Source organism: Oncorhynchus masou, chromosome 5, assembly GCF_036934945.1.
Source record: "Oncorhynchus masou masou isolate Uvic2021 chromosome 5, UVic_Omas_1.1, whole genome shotgun sequence".
Taxonomy (NCBI): Eukaryota; Metazoa; Chordata; class Actinopteri; order Salmoniformes; family Salmonidae; genus Oncorhynchus; species Oncorhynchus masou.
Genome location: NC_088216.1, coordinates 73,848,393 through 73,868,503, shown reverse-complemented (window position 1 = coordinate 73,868,503; position 20,111 = coordinate 73,848,393). Strand labels below are relative to the sequence as shown.

The window sequence follows — 20,111 nt, the reverse complement described above, 5'->3', positions numbered from 1 at the left end:
AGAATACTGGCTTTGGCCTTGGTTATCTGTTAGAAAACTTGGATGTGTGAAATTTCAAGTTTTAATGTCACGTTCAAAAGTACAGTGAAATGCCTTTCTTGCAAGCTCCAAACCCAACAATGCAGTAATCAATATCAATATACCACTAAAAATAACATAAGATAGAACAAAAACACACAAGAAAAAAAAGAAGAACACAAGAAAGTAAGAAGCTGGGTTAGCCCCAATGCCATATTCCAAGCCAAACCTTTTCAACTTCCTGAGGAGGAAGAGGTGCTGTCTCACCGTCTTCATGAGTGTGCACATGTGAGTGGACCATTTTATGTCCTTAGTGATTTGGACACAGAGGTACTTGAAGCTCTCGACCCGCTCCACTGCAGCCCCGTCGCTGTGGATGGGGGCATGCTCTTCCCCCAGTTTCCTGTAATCCACTATCAGCTCCTTGATCTTACTAACGTTGAGGGAGAGGTTATTGTTCCAGCACCACACTGCCAGATCACTGACCTCCTTCCTGTAGGCTGACCTCCTCCCTGTTTCATTGTCTCCGGTGATCAGGCCTACCACCGTCGTGGCGTCAGCAAGCTTGATGATGGTGTTGGAGTTGTACGTTACCACGCAGTCGTGGGTGAACAAGGAGTACAGGAGGGGACTAAGCACACACCCCTGTGGGGCTACCGTGTTGATGGTCAACGTGGCAGAGGTGATACTCTTACCACCTGGGATCGGCCCATCAGGAAGTCCAGGATCTAGTAGCAGAGGGAAGATGTTCAGTCCCAGGGTCCTAAACTTGGTGACAAGCTTGGAGGGGACAATGGTGTTGAACTCTGAGCTGTAGTAAATGAACAGCATTCTGATATAAGTATTCCTCTTGTCGTGACGTTGTATTAGTTAATGTGATGACTGTTGCCCATCGAATGATTACAAGTTTCTAATTGCGTGATTAACTGAATCAAGCAATTATTAACTCATTAACCTGGGGCACCATGGGAAAACTAGTTTTTATTGAGTTTCTATTTCCCAAATTAACTCAGAATATCAGAATATCGATTTTACAACAGCTGCTAATTAACCAGTTACCTCAACAACCTCGTTCTGAACGTCGTATAGTCCGTGAATCTGCACGGACCCGGGTCTCACCAATGAGTTCGTACCACACCAATCTTAGTTGAATATGTATTTACTAAAAAGGTAAAATTATGATAGAAGATACACATAGACAAAACACATTATAGGCTATTGATTAGAACTTAGTATAACGGGCCAACACACTATGGTGCGTGTTCCTCAAAAGGGGGATTTCAAAGAGAGAGAGAAAAAAGAAAGTACAAGAGAGAAATATACATTTGGGTGAATTTGTCAGCTATGCTATTCTAACCCTAGCCCTGCCCCAAACTGCCGCTCTTATGGGTCAGAATATAATGATGTATTACGTGGGGATGATCTCTGAGGATTCTCTGCATGGACCATCCAGGCTTCTCGATGACGCACCACTCCGGCGCACCTCTCTGATCGTCCTCCCGATGTCAGTGTCCTTTTGGCTTAGGAGTCTGTTCTCTCACCCTTTGCTCTGGAAGGGGTCTTCTGTGGACAGACAGCTCTGTAGCTCAGAGCTCACAGCATAGGAATGAAACCCTTTAGATACCACGATTCAATGGGAGATGGAGGCTCGGTGGTTCGACTTGAATTCACCCGCTTAGACACAGCTACTCATCCGTAGCTTGGGTAGAAAAGGATTTCTTTGTCTTCAAACTTGCGTTGCGTTCTGGGTTCGTTGACTTTTTAAACTTTTGCTGCAGCTTGGGTCACGTCGTCCTCTATGTAAATTCTATACTCACAGGTTTTATACCCTTGGGTCAGAAGTGGGCGTAACCGCCTTTAGGGCAATTCTCTGGGCATACCAAGTTAATGAGGGCAAGGTCTAGATTTCACTCAAATCCAATTTTAGACAACTAACTTAACATTTCATCGTTACCAAAACCTTCCCTTTCTTTTGGACATTTTCCACACAAAGTACAATGTATAAACATCAAACATATACTAGGAAAACTCTTTACGTTACAATGTTTTCGTAATAACATCATCTATTAACCTTTAATAAAAAAAACAAAAATGACATACATTTGCATATTCCATCTATCGTCATGACCACCATTGTGGCTGATGGGTAACCATTGTTCCAAAGTCCCTTTATTTCATGTTTAATGTTCTGAGGCTGGTTCTCCATAGTAACAGGACAAAAAAAGGAATTTGCCTGTGGCCTAAGATTTACTAGGGGCGTGAGGGGTCATAAAACCCCCACATCTTCAGACCCCTAGATCTCTCCTACTCTGTTGGGGTTGAGAGATAATCTGTAGGGTTGTGGTCTCCTGTAACCTGACCTGGTCAGGACAGTCATGACACTCTTATCTAGGTGGGTGAGGGCAGTGTGGAGTGCAATTGAGATTCCATCATATATGAATCTGTTCAAATGAAATCAAATTGTATTGGTCACATACACATATTTAGCAGTTGTTATTGCGGGTGTAGCTAAATGCTTGTGTTCCTAGCTCAACAGTGCAGTAATATCTAAAAATTCACAACAACTAATCTAAAAGTAAAACAATGGAATTAATAAATATATAAATATTAGGATGAGCAATATGGGAGTGGCATTGACTAAAATACAGTACAATAGAATACAGTATATACATTTGAAATGAGTAAAGCAGTATCTAAACATTATTCAAATGACTAGTGTTCCATTATTAAAGTGACCAGTGACTCTCTAAGGTGTAGGGTTCAGTAACCGGGTGGTAGCCGGCTAGTGATGGCTATTTAACAGTCTGATGGCCTATAGATAGAAGCTGTTTTTCAGTCTCTTGGTCCCAACTTTGATGCACCTGTGCTGACTTTGCCTTCTGGATGATAGTGGGGTAAACAGGCCAGGGCTCGGTGGTTGATGTCCTTGATGATCTTTTTGGCCTTCTTGTGACATTGGGTGCTGTAGGTGTTCTGGAGGGCAGGCAGTATGCCCCCGGTGATGCATTGGGCAGACCGCACCACCCTTTGGAGAGCTCTGCGGTTGTGGGCGGTGCAGTTGCCGTACAAGGCCGTGATACAGCCCAACAGGATGTTCTTAATTGTGCATCTATAAATGTTTGTGAGTCTTAGGGGCCAAGCCAAATTTCTTCTGCCTCCTCACAACACTGTCTGTGTGGGTGGACCATTTCAGATCGTCAGTGATGTGTACGCAGAGGAACATTAAGCTTTCCACCTTCTCCACTGCAGTCCCATCAATGTGGATAGGGGTGTGCTCCCTCTGCTTTTTCCTGAAGTCCTCGATTAGCTACTTAATTTCGTTAATGTTAAGGGAGAGGTTATTTTCCTTGCACCACTCTGCCAGGTCCCTCACCTACTTCCTTTACTCTGTCTTGTCATTGTTGCTAATCGGGCCTACTATGGTTGTGTTCTCTGCAAACTTGATGATTGAGTTGGAGGCATTTGTGGCAATGCAATCATGAGTGAACAGGGATTACAGGAGGGGGCTGAGTATGCACCCTTGTGGGGCCCCTGTGTTGAGGATCAGTGAAGTGGAGGTGTTGTTTCCTACCTTCACCACCTGGGGGGCGGCCCATCAGGAGGTCCAGGACCCAGTAGCACAGGACTTAATTGTCCCTAGTGGTGAAGCTGACGTGTTGATGGATGTTGGACAAGTTGTGTCTTAATGACCCCGGATGTACGTTTCCTGCTTGTATATAACAATTAATTAATTGCCAACTTGTTATATTTCTTGTCTTGAGGTGGGATGTATACAGCAGTCACGATAGCAGCTGAAAGCTCACTTGGGAGGTAGAAGGGTCGGCATTTGACCATCAGGCATTCCAAGATGGGTGAACAATGTGTCGAGACTTTCACTGTACTCAAGTCAGCACACAATTTGCTGATGATGAAGAGGCATACCCCTCCCCCTCTCGATTTCCCTGAGTCTACTGTCCTGGCAGCTCGGTGAATGGAGAATCCAATGATGGAATATTCATTCAAACTGTTAAGGCACAATTCTGATATTATGTCAGAGGTCCACAATAACAAATTATTTTCAGTCTTGGCTCTGTTGTCCTTGTTATCATCATTATTTCTTTGACACATCATGTCCCTGACATCTGCATATTCCCTCTTTTCATAGCAAAACCCCATTGGCTGCAAACAATGATCGACGGGGCCCTGTCCATTGAGGAGAACCTGTTCTGGGAGTGTAAGGCAAACGGAAAACCCAAGCCCTCCTACAGTTGGCTGAGGAATGGAGACAACCTTATGGCAGAGGTATGTATGGAGTCTTGCATGTTAAACCACTTCAGCATCTCCACATAGTGTGCTGTGCTTCAGGATCTCTGAACAGCTGATGGGGTCCAAATTCAGAGTAATACATCAGCAGCAAAATGTTTTCGTGGCTTTTCCAACTTGATGGCCATGGGAAATACATAGCTTATTAGTGGTGTACTGCTATTGACAATATCACTTTCTTTGTTTTTGTTGAAGCAGCAGGTCAGCATTTTCTACCCCCTCACCCTATCCCAGTCCCAACCTGAGCATACATACCAGAACAGGGTGCTATAAAGTGTTATTTCTTCCCCTCTCTTGTCTCTTCATAGTGTACAAGTAATTGCATTTGTGCCTGTGGAAATAATAGACTGCTCCAGCAATACATATGCAGATCTGCTTGCTTTCTCGTCCACAGGGCCGGGTGCAAATCGAAAATGGGGCTCTCTCCATAGCAGCATTAAACCTGTCAGACGCCGGGATGTATCAGTGTGTGGCTGAAAACAAACATGGCATTATTTATTCCAGCGCTGAGCTAATGGTGTTAGGTAAGATAGCTTTCCTCTCTGCTGTTATGTGTGTCTAGATTGCTGTGTGTTTGATCATATTCTTAAAGATAAAACTAGCACCCTGCCGTTGCCCTTTTCAACATTCACTCGCAGCCTCATTTAATGCCACTTCGGCTCCAGAGAAGAAAATATGAATCTGATAGAGTGTCTCATTTTACTTTCAATCATTTCACCATATTGATTTTGATACTACAAATGCATTGCACAGTGGTATCAGAGGGCTTTCTCATGTAGATTACATATCGATTTATTCAGAGAGCTTTGCTGAGTTCTATCTGACTGACTGGATGAGAAATCCAATTCTGTCTTGATATTTAATGACACTGGGCGTCTCAGATGATGACTGACAAAATGTGATGATGACAGACAAAGCCCAACGTTTAGAGAAGCCCATAGTGTGTAGTGAGGACTGGTCTCTATGGGGGAGGGGGGAAATGGCTTCATCGCTGACATGGCTTCATCACTGAAGTTCTGGAGCAGTTCCTATGGAGATCCTGGTTTTGATGCCATTGGATAGGGGAAGGAGGGAGGGAATGACAGTCAATCTCAGCTCAGCACAGTTGATCTGTGAGTTGGTTCAAGTTGTCTTCTTCACTTCCCCCCCTGTGTCTCCTAAAGCATCACCTCCCAGTTTCTCCAAGAATCCACTGAAGCCCCTGCTGAAAGCTCGCTCGGGCAGTGAAGTGGTTCTGGAGTGCAAGCCCCAAGCCTCGCCCCGGGCAATTAGCCTGTGGAAGAAAAGCAATGAGATTGTGCAGAAAAACGAGAGGTAGTGTGAAACCCAGCATGAACAAAGGGCAGCTGTGTGTAATTAGAATATTTGCAGATGTGTGGATGAATAGGGGCCTATGAGAAGAAAACAAACCCCTGGAAAATGTAGATATAGATAGTAAATGTTGTATGCGGAGTCTGTGCATTATTGAATGCTTAGCATATGCAAATACCTACATTTCAGTCATTCAGGTTTCAGTCAGACTTATTTTGTTTAAATTCAAAAATTCACATGCAGATAACCATCTCTTGGATGGCAAGCCTGGATAGAAGGATTGGCATTAGGACACCAATTTCACAGGAAATTGCTAAATGCAAAGTCAATTTTCAGTTTTCTCTGTTGGAATACAAGGAAAAATGGAAATGATGTTGAAAAAGAAGGCTATTATGCATCCTAGCACTTGGACTGTATTCAAAAATGGCTCTTCTATTCTCTACCCAAGCAACAGCTCAGAACCTCTGTTATTTATCTTCTAGGATTACTCTGCTTGCCAACGGGACACTGAAGATTGTCAACGCAACCAGAAGGGATGCGGGGAGCTACACATGCATCGCTAAAAATCAGTTTGGGACTGCAAGCGCCACCGGAAGACTCCTTATCACAGGTATGATATCATAACGTGTTCTCACAATAAGCCCGATGCATCTCCCAAAAACTATTCATTTTGGTTCATGATTTTAACGTAATTGCCATTTTTAACATCAACCGCTGTCATTACTGTCGGACATTTTTGTCTACTATCTTATACCGATTATTGTACCAATAATTCCAGCCTAACATTTAATGAAAGGGATCGTTACATTTTTGTCTGTACTACTTCGATTGGTCATTACTATTTTGTCTGTACATAGACAAGGTTGTAATTTTGCAATTAAAGCAATTGGAATTGATTTCACGAGAGAGTGGTGAAATAGACAAGTTATTATACAGCAATTAAGTGAAGGTCTTTATTTATGGGTGTGGTGACGTAGTGTGTTGGTGCAGTTATCGGGTACATGTATTGTAAGAGTCCGTCACTACCTCCATTGTTTTTCTCATTAGCTTTTTTAGGTCATACGCCAACAGCTGAACCCTTTAATCTAATGGAATTTAATTACCCTGACCTTTCTCTTACAATGCCCATACTCCACTGCAGCCACCATTGGGAATGCATTCTGCTTGCATAGTCCTACTTCAAACATTTTCCCCCAATTTGACCATGCAAATATGAAGTGTTAACCAGAAATGTTGTTAACCTGTCTAGGACTGGGGTTCCGCTAGCAACAGCCAGTGAAAGTGCAGGGCGGCAAATTCAAAACAACAAAAATACTTAAAATTCCTCAAGCATACAAGTATTTTACACCATTTTAAAGATATAATTCTCGTTAATCCAGCCACAGTGTCTGATTTCAAAAAGGATTTACAGCGAAAGCACCACAAACGATTGTTAGGTCACCACCAAGCCACAGAAAAACACAGCCATTTTTTTCCAGCCAAAGAGAGGGTTCACAAAAAGCAGAAATAAAGATACATTTAATCACTAACCTTTGATGATCTTCATCAGATGACACTCATATGACTTGATGTTACACAATACGTGTATGTTTTGTTTGATAAAGTTCATATTTATATAAAGAAATCTGATTTACATTGGTGCGTTACGTTCAGTAGTTCTAAAACATGTGGTGATACTGCAGAGAGCCACATCTATTTACAGAAATACCTATAATAAACATTGATAAAGATACGACTATTATACATGAAACTTTAGATAAACTTCTCCTTAATGCAACCGCTGTGTCAGATTATTTTTTTTAACTTCACGGAGAAAGCAAACCATGCAATAATCTGAGTACAGCCTTTAGACAACAAAGCAGCCAAAAAGATACCCGCCATATTGGGTAGTCAACATTACTCAGAAATAGCATTTTAAATATTCACTTACCTTTGATGATCTTCATCAGAATGCACTCCCGGGAATCCCAGTTCCACCATAAATGTTTGATTTGTTCGATAATGTCCATCAGTTATGTCCAAATATCTTCTTTTGTTAGGGCGTTTGGTAAACAAATCCAAAAGCGTGATCAGGTCGCGACGAACTTCGGACGAAAAGTTCAAAATGTTCCGTTACAGCCCGTAGAAACATGCCAACCTAAGTATGGAATTTAGGATGTTTTTAACACAAAACTTCATTAATGTTCCAAATGGACAATTCCTTTGTCTGTACAAATAAAGTGGAACATAGCTACTTTTCATGTGAGTGCGCCAGACCCAGGCTGTGGCACTCTGCCAGACCACTCACTCAAAGAGCCCTTATGAGTCCCTCCTTTAGAGTAGAATCCTCAAAATAGGTTCTAAATACTGTTGACATCTAGTGGAAGCCTTGGGAAGTGAAACATAACTAATATCACCCTGTATCCTCAATGGGGGCTGATTTGAAAAACTACAAACCTCAGATTTCCCACTTCCTGGTTGGATTTTTTCTCAGGTTTTTGCCTGCCATGTGAGTTCTGTTATACTCACAGACATCATTCAAACAGTTTTAGAAACTGTTTGAATGACTCATAATAATATGCATATATTAGCATCTGGGACATAGGAGGCAGTTCACTCTGGGCATGCTATTCATCCAAATGTGAAAATGCTGCCCCCTATCCCAAAAAGGTTAAATGTTAGTTAGGCAACAATAGTTTGAAAGTTAAGTTCTAGAAGCTAGATACATGTAGCTATGGTGATCCTTGTCATAATAATATTTTGATATAGTTATAATCTTAAACACTAGAGTTGTTTGAATTTAGTGGTTCCCACCCAGAGAGTATTAAGATGCATACTAAACGGTCATTGCCTGGACAGAGCCCACCAGAATCACCCAGAGGCCTGCTAACATGGAGATCATTGTTGGCGAAAGTATCGTGCTGCCCTGCCAGATAGCCAGCGATCCAGCCTTGGATGTGTCTTTCTCCTGGGAATTCAACGGGCAGCTCATAGACTTCCACGGGGATGCCGAACATTTCGACAGAATAGGAGGGGTAAGTCATCAGCAGCATTGGACAACCGCTGTGAGGCTATTCTACACTCTTAGAAAAAAGGGTTATTTGGCTGTCCCCATAGGAGAACCCTTTTTGGTTCCAGGTAGAACCATTTTGGGATCCATGTAGAGCCCTCTGTAGAAATGGTTCTACATGGAACCCAAAAGGCTTTTTCAAAGGGTTCTCCTACTGGGAAAGCCGAAGAACCCTTTTAGGTTCTAGATAGCACCCTTGTTTATAAGAGTGTGGGATATTTTTTTCACACAGTGTGGCAGACTATGCAAAACAATATGGCTTATTTGGAAACTGTATAATCTCTGTATAATAGGTTGGCTACATCTTAAAAACATCTAAAAGCCCTATTGTCACACAGTAGGCTACTTTATTAAATGTGTATTCAAGAAGAGTACAAATGAAGGATGTGTTGGGATCAAATCTTTGCAGCAGTCTCATTGAAGTGTTGCTTCTATAGGCTGTATTTAATTTCCATTGTTTCAAGCTATAGTTTCTCTTTTTCAATGAATCTGCCATGCATATTTTGTCTATTGTCTATTGGACAGCTCATATCAATTGCAATGTTATCCATAAGACAATATAAAGGTGAAAAGCCATAGTATTTCGTAGGAGATCATGCTAATCCATAAAATGTTTCTATGGTGGAATAAGCCTGATTAATTAAAAGTATTTTTACTTTTCATCCATCCACCTCAAGGGAGAACATTTTGTTATCATCTCTCTTTGCTGTAATTTAATTTGCATACCTATTTATGAATCTTGTGCCCTGAAAGAGTTTTATAATGAGTTGGCTGGCATTAACCAAGGGCAAGCCTTGGCACCTGTAAAATTCCTCATTCCTTGAATTAACGATAAGAGACTACTCTTTGTTGAAAATATGTGTTCAGTTTTGATATTCATTTGTTCTGCACTTGTCTCTGCCAAATAGTTTTAGGGAAATGTTTTCACTGTTTTATGGAATCATTCCTCACCCCAGGTTCATTGTATGGATACAGTTGGAAAAAAACTTAATGAATGGATCAAAGTTGAGGTTGGTATTGGAGTTGAACCCTTCCAATGTTGTGGTCATGCTAAGTTCACTCCTGCGTGGAAATTACAAATGGCATTGACATGTGGACACACACATAATGAGAAAAAGTTTTCACAGATTCCATATCCCAATGCCCAAGGAGATTACCAGCTCCTCTCAACAGCTTCTAATGAATGAATTAACATAATTAAACCAGATCTGCCTCATAGCTTCCTGCCTGCCAAAGCATGGGATTTAACCCCTCGTACTCCGGTCAGACATCTGCTGGCTGGTATGTCAGACGTAGACATGGCATAAGCATGTTAACCTCTCAGAGGAGATAAGTGCCATGCCATCCCTTAGCTTCACATAAGTGCCACTCTGCTCCGCTTGGTCTTTGACTCTGAAACGTGAGGATCCTCAGGCCGTTCATTAGAGGGTCTTTACAGATCCACCTGTACCCGAATACCCGAGAACCGGGTCTAGGTCGGATCTGATACGGGTCTCAGGTATGTGTCTTCAGGTCCGTTTAGAATGGTTCTCTCTATATAAACAAATATTTATGCATATCGGGTCCGGGTGGGAAAGCCCCAGGTCCATTTCGAAACAGGTCTAACTTTTTGGACCTATGAAGACCTCTAGTGTTCATACCCAATTGCAGCCAAGCCAAGTTGTGGTCACTGCCCAGTGAGTTGATGAAATCTGGCGTGACTTGAGTGTGTCTAACCTGGCTAGCCCTCAGGTGAATCATCTCTGCACACTCCATGTCCTAAAGGATGACATGCTGTGTATGTGTAACAGACCACTTCACCAAGTGAACATTGGCCCTGGATCTTTGGAATGTGAGTTCCAACTCCCCAGAGTGATGGTAGCCTTGATATTTAACTGCAGATACAGTGGTCCAGGTAGAACCTCTTTTTTTCTCACCCGTCTACACACAGTACTCCATAATGACAAAGTGAAAACATGTTTTTAGACATTTTTGCAAATGTATTGAAAATGAAATACAGAAATATCTCATTTCCATAAGTATTCACACCCCTGAGTCAATACTTTGTAGAAGCACCTTTGACTGCGAATACAGATTTGAGTCGTCTTGTGAATGTCTGTATCAGCTTTACACATCTGGATTTGGGGATTCTCTCCCATTCTTCCTTGCAGATTTTCTCAAGCTCTGTTAAGTTAGATGTCTTCAAGTCTTTCCAGAGATTTTCAGTGAGATGCAAGTGTGGGCTGTGTATGGGCCACTCAAGGACTTTCACATTCTTGTTCTGAAGCCATGTAAGTCTTGCTTTGACTGTATGCTTGGGGTCATTGTCCTGTTGGGAACTTACATTTTTGCACTCTGAAGCAGGTTCTCTTCAAGCATTTGCCTGTATTTGACTCCTTTCACTGTTCCCTCTATCCCTACCAGTCTCCCAGTCCCTGTCGCTGAAAAGCATCCCCATAGCATGATGCTGCCACTGCCATGCATCACGGATGGTGTTAGACAGGTGATGAGCTGCATACAGGCCAAAGAGTATGTTTAGCTCATCAGACCACTGAATCATTTGCCTTATGCTGTCATAGTCTTTCATGTGCCTTTTTCTCAGGAGTGGTCTCTGTATGGCCACTCTCCAATAAAGCCCAGAGTGGTGAAGTGTTGTAGAGACTTTTGTCCTTCTGGCAGGTTCTCCTATTTCAGCCAAGGAACTCAGATTTTCTGTCAGTGGTCCTTCTTGCTGGTTGCTCAGTTTGGTCGGACGGCCAGCTCTAGGCAGAGTCTGTGTAGTTCCATATTTTTTCCATTTCCCAATGTTGGAAACCACTATGCTCTTGGAAACTTTCAACACTCTAGAAATGGTTTTATAACCTTCCAGAGACATGTGCCTCATCGGAATTATATCTCAGAGATATACGGACTGTTCCTTGGACTTCATGGTACAGTTTCGGCTCTGACGTCAACTGTTAACTACGGGACCTTGTGTAGATAGTTGTGTTTCTTTCTAAATCATGCCCAAACAATTGAATTGGCGACAGGTGAACTACAAACAAGTTTTTCATTTTTATTTCACCTTTATTTAGCCAGGTAGGTTAGTTGAGAACAAGTTCTCATTGCAACTGCGACCTGGCCAAGATAAAGCATAGTTATTTGACACATACAACAGGATGACATGCTGTGTATGTGTAACAGACCACTTCACCAAGTGAACATTGGCCCTGGATCTTTGGAATGTGAGTTCCAACTCCCCAGAGTGATGGTAGCCTTGATATTTAACTGCAGATACAGTGGTCCAGGTAGAACCTCTTTTTTCTCACCCGTCTACACACAGTACTCCATAATGACAAAGTGAAAACATGTTTTTAGACATTTTTGCAAATGTATTGAAAATGAAATACAGAAATATCTCATTTCCATAAGTATTCACACCCCTGAGTCAATACTTTGTAGAAGCACCTTTGACTGCGAATACAGCTTTGAGTCGTCTTGTGAATGTCTGTATCAGCTTTACACATCTGGATTTGGGGATTCTCTCCCATTCTTCCTTGCAGATTTTCTCAAGCTCTGTTAAGTTAGATGTCTTCAAGTCTTTCCAGAGATTTTCAGTGAGATGCAAGTGTGGGCTGTGTATGGGCCACTCAAGGACTTTCACATTCTTGTTCTGAAGCCATGTAAGTCTTGCTTTGACTGTATGCTTGGGGTCATTGTCCTGTTGGGAACTTACATTTTTGCACTCTGAAGCAGGTTCTCTTCAAGCATTTGCCTGTATTTGACTCCTTTCACTGTTCCCTCTATCCCTACCAGTCTCCCAGTCCCTGTCGCTGAAAAGCATCCCCATAGCATGATGCTGCCACTGCCATGCATCACGGATGGTGTTAGACAGGTGATGAGCTGCATACAGGCCAAAGAGTATGTTTAGCTCATCAGACCACTGAATCATTTGCCTTATGCTGTCATAGTCTTTCATGTGCCCTTTTCTCAGGAGTGGTCTCTGTATGGCCACTCTCCAATAAAGCCCAGAGTGGTGAAGTGTTGTAGAGACTTTTGTCCTTCTGGCAGGTTCTCCTATTTCAGCCAAGGAACTCAGATTTTCTGTCAGTGGTCCTTCTTGCTGGTTGCTCAGTTTGGTCGGACGGCCAGCTCTAGGCAGAGTCTGTGTAGTTCCATATTTTTTCCATTTCCCAATGTTGGAAACCACTATGCTCTTGGAAACTTTCAACACTCTAGAAATGGTTTTATAACCTTCCAGAGACATGTGCCTCATCGGAATTATATCTCAGAGATATACGGACTGTTCCTTGGACTTCATGGTACAGTTTCGGCTCTGACGTCAACTGTTAACTACGGGACCTTGTGTAGATAGTTGTGTTTCTTTCTAAATCATGCCCAAACAATTGAATTGGCGACAGGTGAACTACAAACAAGTTTTTCATTTTTATTTCACCTTTATTTAGCCAGGTAGGTTAGTTGAGAACAAGTTCTCATTGCAACTGCGACCTGGCCAAGATAAAGCATAGCTATTTGACACATACAACAGGATGACATGCTGTGTATGTGTAACAGACCACTTCACCAAGTGAACATTGGCCCTGGATCTTTGGAATGTGAGTTCCAACTCCCCAGAGTGATGGTAGCCTTGATATTTAACTGCAGATACAGTGGTCCAGGTAGAACCTCTTTTTTTCTCACCCGTCTACACACAGTACTCCATAATGACAAAGTGAAAACATGTTTTTAGACATTTTTGCAAATGTATTGAAAATGAAATACAGAAATATCTCATTTCCATAAGTATTCACACCCCTGAGTCAATACTTTGTAGAAGCACCTTTGACTGCGAATACAGCTTTGAGTCGTCTTGTGAATGTCTGTATCAGCTTTACACATCTGGATTTGGGGATTCTCTCCCATTCTTCCTTGCAGATTTTCTCAAGCTCTGTTAAGTTAGATGTCTTCAAGTCTTTCCAGAGATTTTCAGTGAGATGCAAGTGTGGGCTGTGTATGGGCCACTCAAGGACTTTCACATTCTTGTTCTGAAGCCATGTAAGTCTTGCTTTGACTGTATGCTTGGGGTCATTGTCCTGTTGGGAACTTACATTTTTGCACTCTGAAGCAGGTTCTCTTCAAGCATTTGCCTGTATTTGACTCCTTTCACTGTTCCCTCTATCCCTACCAGTCTCCCAGTCCCTGTCGCTGAAAAGCATCCCCATAGCATGATGCTGCCACTGCCATGCATCACGGATGGTGTTAGACAGGTGATGAGCTGCATACAGGCCAAAGAGTATGTTTAGCTCATCAGACCACTGAATCATTTGCCTTATGCTGTCATAGTCTTTCATGTGCCTTTTTCTCAGGAGTGGTCTCTGTATGGCCACTCTCCAATAAAGCCCAGAGTGGTGAAGTGTTGTAGAGACTTTTGTCCTTCTGGCAGGTTCTCCTATTTCAGCCAAGGAACTCAGATTTTCTGTCAGTGGTCCTTCTTGCTGGTTGCTCAGTTTGGTCGGACGGCCAGCTCTAGGCAGAGTCTGTGTAGTTCCATATTTTTTCCATTTCCCAATGTTGGAAACCACTATGCTCTTGGAAACTTTCAACACTCTAGAAATGGTTTTATAACCTTCCAGAGACATGTGCCTCATCGGAATTATATCTCAGAGATATACGGACAGTTCCTTGGACTTCGTGGTACAGTTTCGGCTCTGACGCCAACTTTTAACTACGGGACCTTGTGTAGATAGTTGTGTTTCTTTCTAAATCATGCCCAAACAATTGAATTGGCGACAGGTGAACTACAAACAAGTTTTTCATTTTTATTTCACCTTTATTTAGCCAGGTAGGTTAGTTGAGAACAAGTTCTCATTGCAACTGCGACCTGGCCAAGATAAAGCATAGTTATTTGACACATACAACAACACAGAGTTACACATAGAATAAACAAAACATACAGTCAATAATACAGTAGAAAAAAGAAAACAAAAGTCTATATACAGCGAGTGCAAATGAGGTAAGATAAGGGCAATAAATAGGCCATGGTGGCGAAGTAATTCCTATAGTGCAATTAAACACTGGAATGGTAGATGTGCAGAAGATGAATGTGCAAGTAGAGATACTGGGGTGCAAAAGAGCAAGATAAATAAATAAACACAGTTTGGGGATGAGGTAGATAGATGGGCTATGTACAGGTGCAGTGATCTGTAAGCTGCACTGACAGCTGGTGCTTAAAGCTAGTGAGGGAGATGTGAGTCTCCAGCTTCAGTGATTTTTGCAGTTCATTCCAGTCAGAGAACTGCAGAGAACTGGAAGGAAAGGCGACCAAAGGAGGAATTGGCTTTGGGGGTGACCAGTGAGATATACCTGCTGGAACGTGTGCTACCAGTGGGTGCTGCTTTGGTGACCAGTAAGCTGAGATAAGGCAGGGCTTTACCTAGCAGAGACTTGTAGATTACCTGTAGCCAGTGGGTTTGGCGACGAGTATGAAGCGAGGGCCAACCAACGAGAGCATACAGGTCGCAGTGGTGGGTAGTGTATGGGGCTTTGGTGACAAAACGGATGGCACTGTGATAGACTGCATCCAATTTGTTGAGTAAAGTGTTGGAGGTTATTCTATAGATGACATCGCTGAAGTCGCGGAACGGTAGGATGGTCAGTTTTACGAGGGTATGTTTGGCAGCATGTAGCAAGCCGATTCTAGATTTAATTTTGGATTAGAGATGCTTAATGTGAGTCTGGAAGGAGAGTTTACAGTCTAGCCAGACACCTAGGTATTTGTAGTTGTCCACGTATTCTAAGTCAGAGCCGTCCAGAGTAGTGATGCTGGACAGGCGGGCAGCTGCGGGCAGTGATCGATTGAATAGCATGCATTTCGTTTTACTTGCATTTAAGAGCAGTTGGAGGCCACGGAGGGAGAGTTGTATGGCATTGAAGCTCATCTGGAGGTTAGTTAACACAGTGTCCAAAGAGGGGACAGAAGTATACAGAATGGTGTCGTCTGCGTAGAGGTGGTTCAGAGAATCACCAGCAGCAAGAGCTACATCATTGATGTATACAGAGAAGAGAGTCGGCCTGAGAATTGAACCCTGTGGCACCCCCATAGAGACTGCCAGAGATCCGGACAACAGGCCCTTCGATTTGACACACTGAACTCTATCAGTTAACCCACTGTTCCTAGGCTGACATTGAAAATAAGAATTTGTTCTTAACTGACTTGCCTTGTAAAATAAAGGTAAAATTAAAAATGTAATTAAAAAATCAGAGAAGTAGTTGGTAAACCAGGCGAGGCAATCATTTAAGAATGTGGTGATTGTCAGAGTCGAAAGCCTTGGCCAGGTCGATGAATAGGGCTGCACAGTAATGTCTCTTATCGATGGCGGTTATGATGTCGCTTAGGACCTTGAGCGTGGCTGAGGTGCACCCATGACCAGCTCTGAAATCAGATTGCATAGCGGAGAAGGTACGGTGGGATTCGAAATGGTCGGTAATCTGTTTGTTAACTTGGCTTTCAAAGACCTTAGAAAGACATGGTAGGATAGCTATAGGTCTGTAGCAGTTTGGGTCTAGTGTCACCCCCTTTGAAGAGTAGGATAACCGCAGCAGCTTTCCAATCTTTGGGAATCTCAGATGATACAAAAGAGAGGTTGAACAGGCTAATAATAGGGGTTGCAACAATTTCGGCAGATGATTTTAGAAAGAGAAGGTCCAGATTGTCTAGCCCGGCTGATTTGTAGGGGTCCAGATTTTTCAGCTCTTTTAGAACATCAGCTATCTGGATGTGGGTGAAGGAGAAATGGTGGGGGCTTTGGCGGGTTGCTGTGGAGTGTCCTGGGCAGTTGACCGAGGTAGGGGTAGAAAGCATGGCCAGCCGTAGAAAATGATTATTGAAATTCTCAATTATAGTGGGTTTATCAGTGGTAAGTGTTTCCTAGCCTCAGAGCACTGGGCAGCTGGGAGGAGGTGCTAATGCAGAATGCCATAGGAAGTTTTTGTGCTGGTCAAGGGCAGACAGGTCTGGAGTGAACCAAGGACTATATCTATTCCTAGTTCTACATTTTTTAACGGGGCATGCTTATTTAAGATAGTGAGGAAGGCACTTTTAAAGAATAACCAGGCATCCTCTACTGATGGGATGAGGTCAATGTCATTCCATGATACCCCAGCCAGGTCGATTAGAAAGGCCTGCTCGTAGAAGTGTTTTAGGGAGCATTTGACAGTGAAGAAAGGTGGTCGTTTGGTCACAGACCCATTACTGATGCAGGCAATGAGGCAGTAATCGCTGAGATCTTGATTGAAAACAGCAGAGGTGTATTTGGAGTGGGAGTTAGTTGATATCTATGAGGGTGCCTGTGTTTACGGATTTGGGGTTGTACCTGGTAGGTTCATTGATAATTTGTGTGAGATTGAGGGCATCAAGCTTAGATTGTAGGATGGCCGGGGTGTTAAACATGTCTCAGTTTAGGTCACCTAGTAGCACAAGCTCAGAAGATAGATGGCGGGCAATCAGTTCACATATGGTGTAAAGGGCACAGCTGGGGGCAGAGGGTGGTCTATAGCAAGTGGCAACAGTGAGAGACTTGTTTCTGGAAAGGTGAATTTTTAGAAGTAGAAACTCAAATTGTTTGGGTACAGACCTGGATAGTAAGACAGAACTCTGCAGGCTATCTTTGCAGTAGATTGCAACACCGCCCCCTTTGGGAGTTCTATCTTGTTGGAAAATGTTAGTTAGGAATGAAGATTTCAGGGTTTTTGGTGGTTTTCCTAAGCCAGGATTCAGACATGGCTAAGACATCAGGGTTGGCAGAGTGTGCTAAAGCAGTGAGTAAAACAAAGCTTCTAATGTTAACATGCATGAAACAAAGGCTTTTACGTTTACAGAAGTCAACAAATGAGAGCACCTGGGGAGTGGGAGTGGAGCAAGGCACTGCAGGTCCTGGATTAACTTCTACATCACCAGAAGAACAGAGGAGAAGTAGGATAAGGGTATGGCAAAAGGCTATACGAACTGGCCGCCTATCCGGTTCAGAACAGAGAGTTAAAGAAGCAGGTTTCTGGGAACGATAGCATAGATTCAAGGCATAGTGTACAGACAAAGGTCAGGTAGGATGTGTGTACATTGGAGGTAGACCTAGGCATTGATGAGAGCGATATTGTCCCTAGAGACATTTAAACCAGGTGATGTCATCGAATATGTAGGAGGTGGAACAACATGGTTGGTTAAGGCATATTGAGCAGGGCTAGATATTAGATAGAGGCATGCATAGCCAAGTGAACATATGGGTCCAGTGAGTGGTTGGGCTGGCTGGGGACATGGCGATTCTGACAGTTAGCAGGCCGGGGCTAACAAGCTAGCAGTTAGTAGGCCGGGGCTAACAAGCAAGCAGTGAGCAGACCGGGGCAAGCAAGCTAGCAGTTAGCAGACTGGGGCAAGCAAGCTAGCAGTTAGCAGACCGGGGCAAGCAAGTTAACAGAAGGGCCTTTGGGGGACGTAGCGATGGAGGTAAGTCTGTTTTTGCCTCTTTGTGCGGTGACGTCGATAGACCAGTTGTGGATTTGTAGGGTTCCAAATAGCTCTAGGTAGCTAGCAGGCCGCGGCCAGCAGAATGGGCCTTCAGCGGACGTCGTGCCCGAGGGGCCTGTTGGAATCCTCGGGCAGATTGTCGATATTCCAGTCGTAGAGGATCGGCGGGGTTCCGTGCCCCGAACCAGCAGTAGAATGGGTCCGGATATTGTAGCCCAGGAGTGGTCTTCAGTTGTAGCCTAGGAGCCCTAGCCCGTCTAGCTTCAAGCTAACATTTGCTTGCTCCGGGATGGAGACGCTGGCCAGGAGTAGTCACCCGGGATTGTGGTTAGGTAGTTGTGAAACTCCAGATGAAAATGTTCAGAGTTTCCGGTAGGAATCCGAGGATATGGCGAGGTAAAACAATAGGTCCGTTATGCTCTGGTTTGAGTCACGTTGTACGAAACTGGCGAGAGCTTTCCGAGCTAAAGGTTTGCTGATGACCACTAGCAATGGTTTCCTGACTGATAGCTGGTAGGTAGTTAGCTGGCTAGCTTCAGTTGAGGGATTCCTGATCTTAAGTAAGTAGAAATACTTTAGAAAAAAAATAGATCCACGCCGCATTGGGTGAGGCAGGTTGCAGGATAGCATTTAGAAGTTGTTGTTTTTTAAAGATATGCGAATAAAAATATATATTCAAGGGACACGACAGGACAAAGACAAAGACGTCTGACTGCTACGCCATCTTGGATTTTTTGTTGTTGTAATGACATCTCAAGGATATTGGATGTACCTGAGCTGAATTTGAAGTGTCATAGTAAAGGGGTGTGAATGCTTATGTAAATTAGATATTTTTTCAATAAATTAGCTATCATTTCTAAAAACATGTTTTCACTTTGTCATTATGGGGTATTATGTGTAGATGGATAAAAATATATATTTAATACATTTTTTATTCCGTCTGTAACAGCAAAATGTGGAATAAGTCAAGAGTTATGAATACATTCTGAAGACACTGTAAATATGATCCATATCACTCACTTTAAAATATGAATAGTATTACTTGTATCGCTCTTCCACATTAATTTATGTAACTATACTAAACCTCCATGGCAGACGGGAAAATGTACAGAAGCTGTTTCATCACATCTTGCTCATCTTTGTGTTTTTCAACAGTTTATCAGTTTTAGGATCTCAAAGAACACAGTTTTATATAGAACAATATTAGCTCCTAGTCTGTGAGACATACTAATTTCTTATCTAATCTGGTTTATGTAATTATGGAATAATTAGGATCATCTTGCCAATTAGCCGAAATGTGTTTGTTTGTTTTGTGGGTCCTGTGCGAGGCTGAGTAGGGGAACATGCAATGCCTGAAGGGTAGCCGACCGGATTGTTTGATTAGAACACAGCTGACATTCTTGTTGGTTCCTGTGTGTCACAAGACTCAGTGGCCTGAGGACCACATGCAGCTCTGTGCACGGAGCTTCCTCAATGTTAAAGCTACAGTCACACTTAGAAAGAAAAATAAGGTAGGGGCGCCACCCCCTATTGTTCTGATGTAATACATCTATTTATTAGTCAACCTACAGTAGGATCACTCATGCAATTGCTCAGAGAGAATGATGAAACAGTTCAGAGTGTATTTCCTTTAGATATCTTGATCTTACACTATATTCTTGTTATTGTGTTTTTGTTATCCCTTGTAGAGCATTTCAGGAGATCTGATGATTCGTAACATCCAGCTGAATCACGGGGGGAAATATGTCTGTGTTATCGACACCGACGTAGAGAGCTTGTCCGCTTCGGCCATCTTGGTTGTGAAAGGTAAGAGAACCGACTGTAAAGGTTGTAAGGGTTCCTTTATGGAATTCATGTTCAATTCACTCTGGCTATGAGATTCACATTTGTACAGTGACTAATTTTTCCGAAGTGATGACATTTTAAGTTCTTTAGAAAAGTCTGAATGTTGAA

General features: G+C 42.8%; 1 protein-coding gene across 1 annotated transcript in view; it reads left to right on the top strand.

Moving 5' to 3' along the window:
- The window catches only part of LOC135540233 (contactin-3-like), an 84,451-nt gene that overhangs the window by 49,946 nt on the left and 14,394 nt on the right, over positions 1-20,111 (top strand). Inside the window, exons 9-14 of the mRNA XM_064966743.1 lie at positions 4,163-4,299; positions 4,715-4,844; positions 5,484-5,634; positions 6,114-6,241; positions 8,470-8,645; positions 19,847-19,964. Coding sequence (XP_064822815.1) covers positions 4,163-4,299; positions 4,715-4,844; positions 5,484-5,634; positions 6,114-6,241; positions 8,470-8,645; positions 19,847-19,964 — 840 coding nt within the window. The remainder of the gene's footprint in view (positions 1-4,162; positions 4,300-4,714; positions 4,845-5,483; positions 5,635-6,113; positions 6,242-8,469; positions 8,646-19,846; positions 19,965-20,111) is intronic.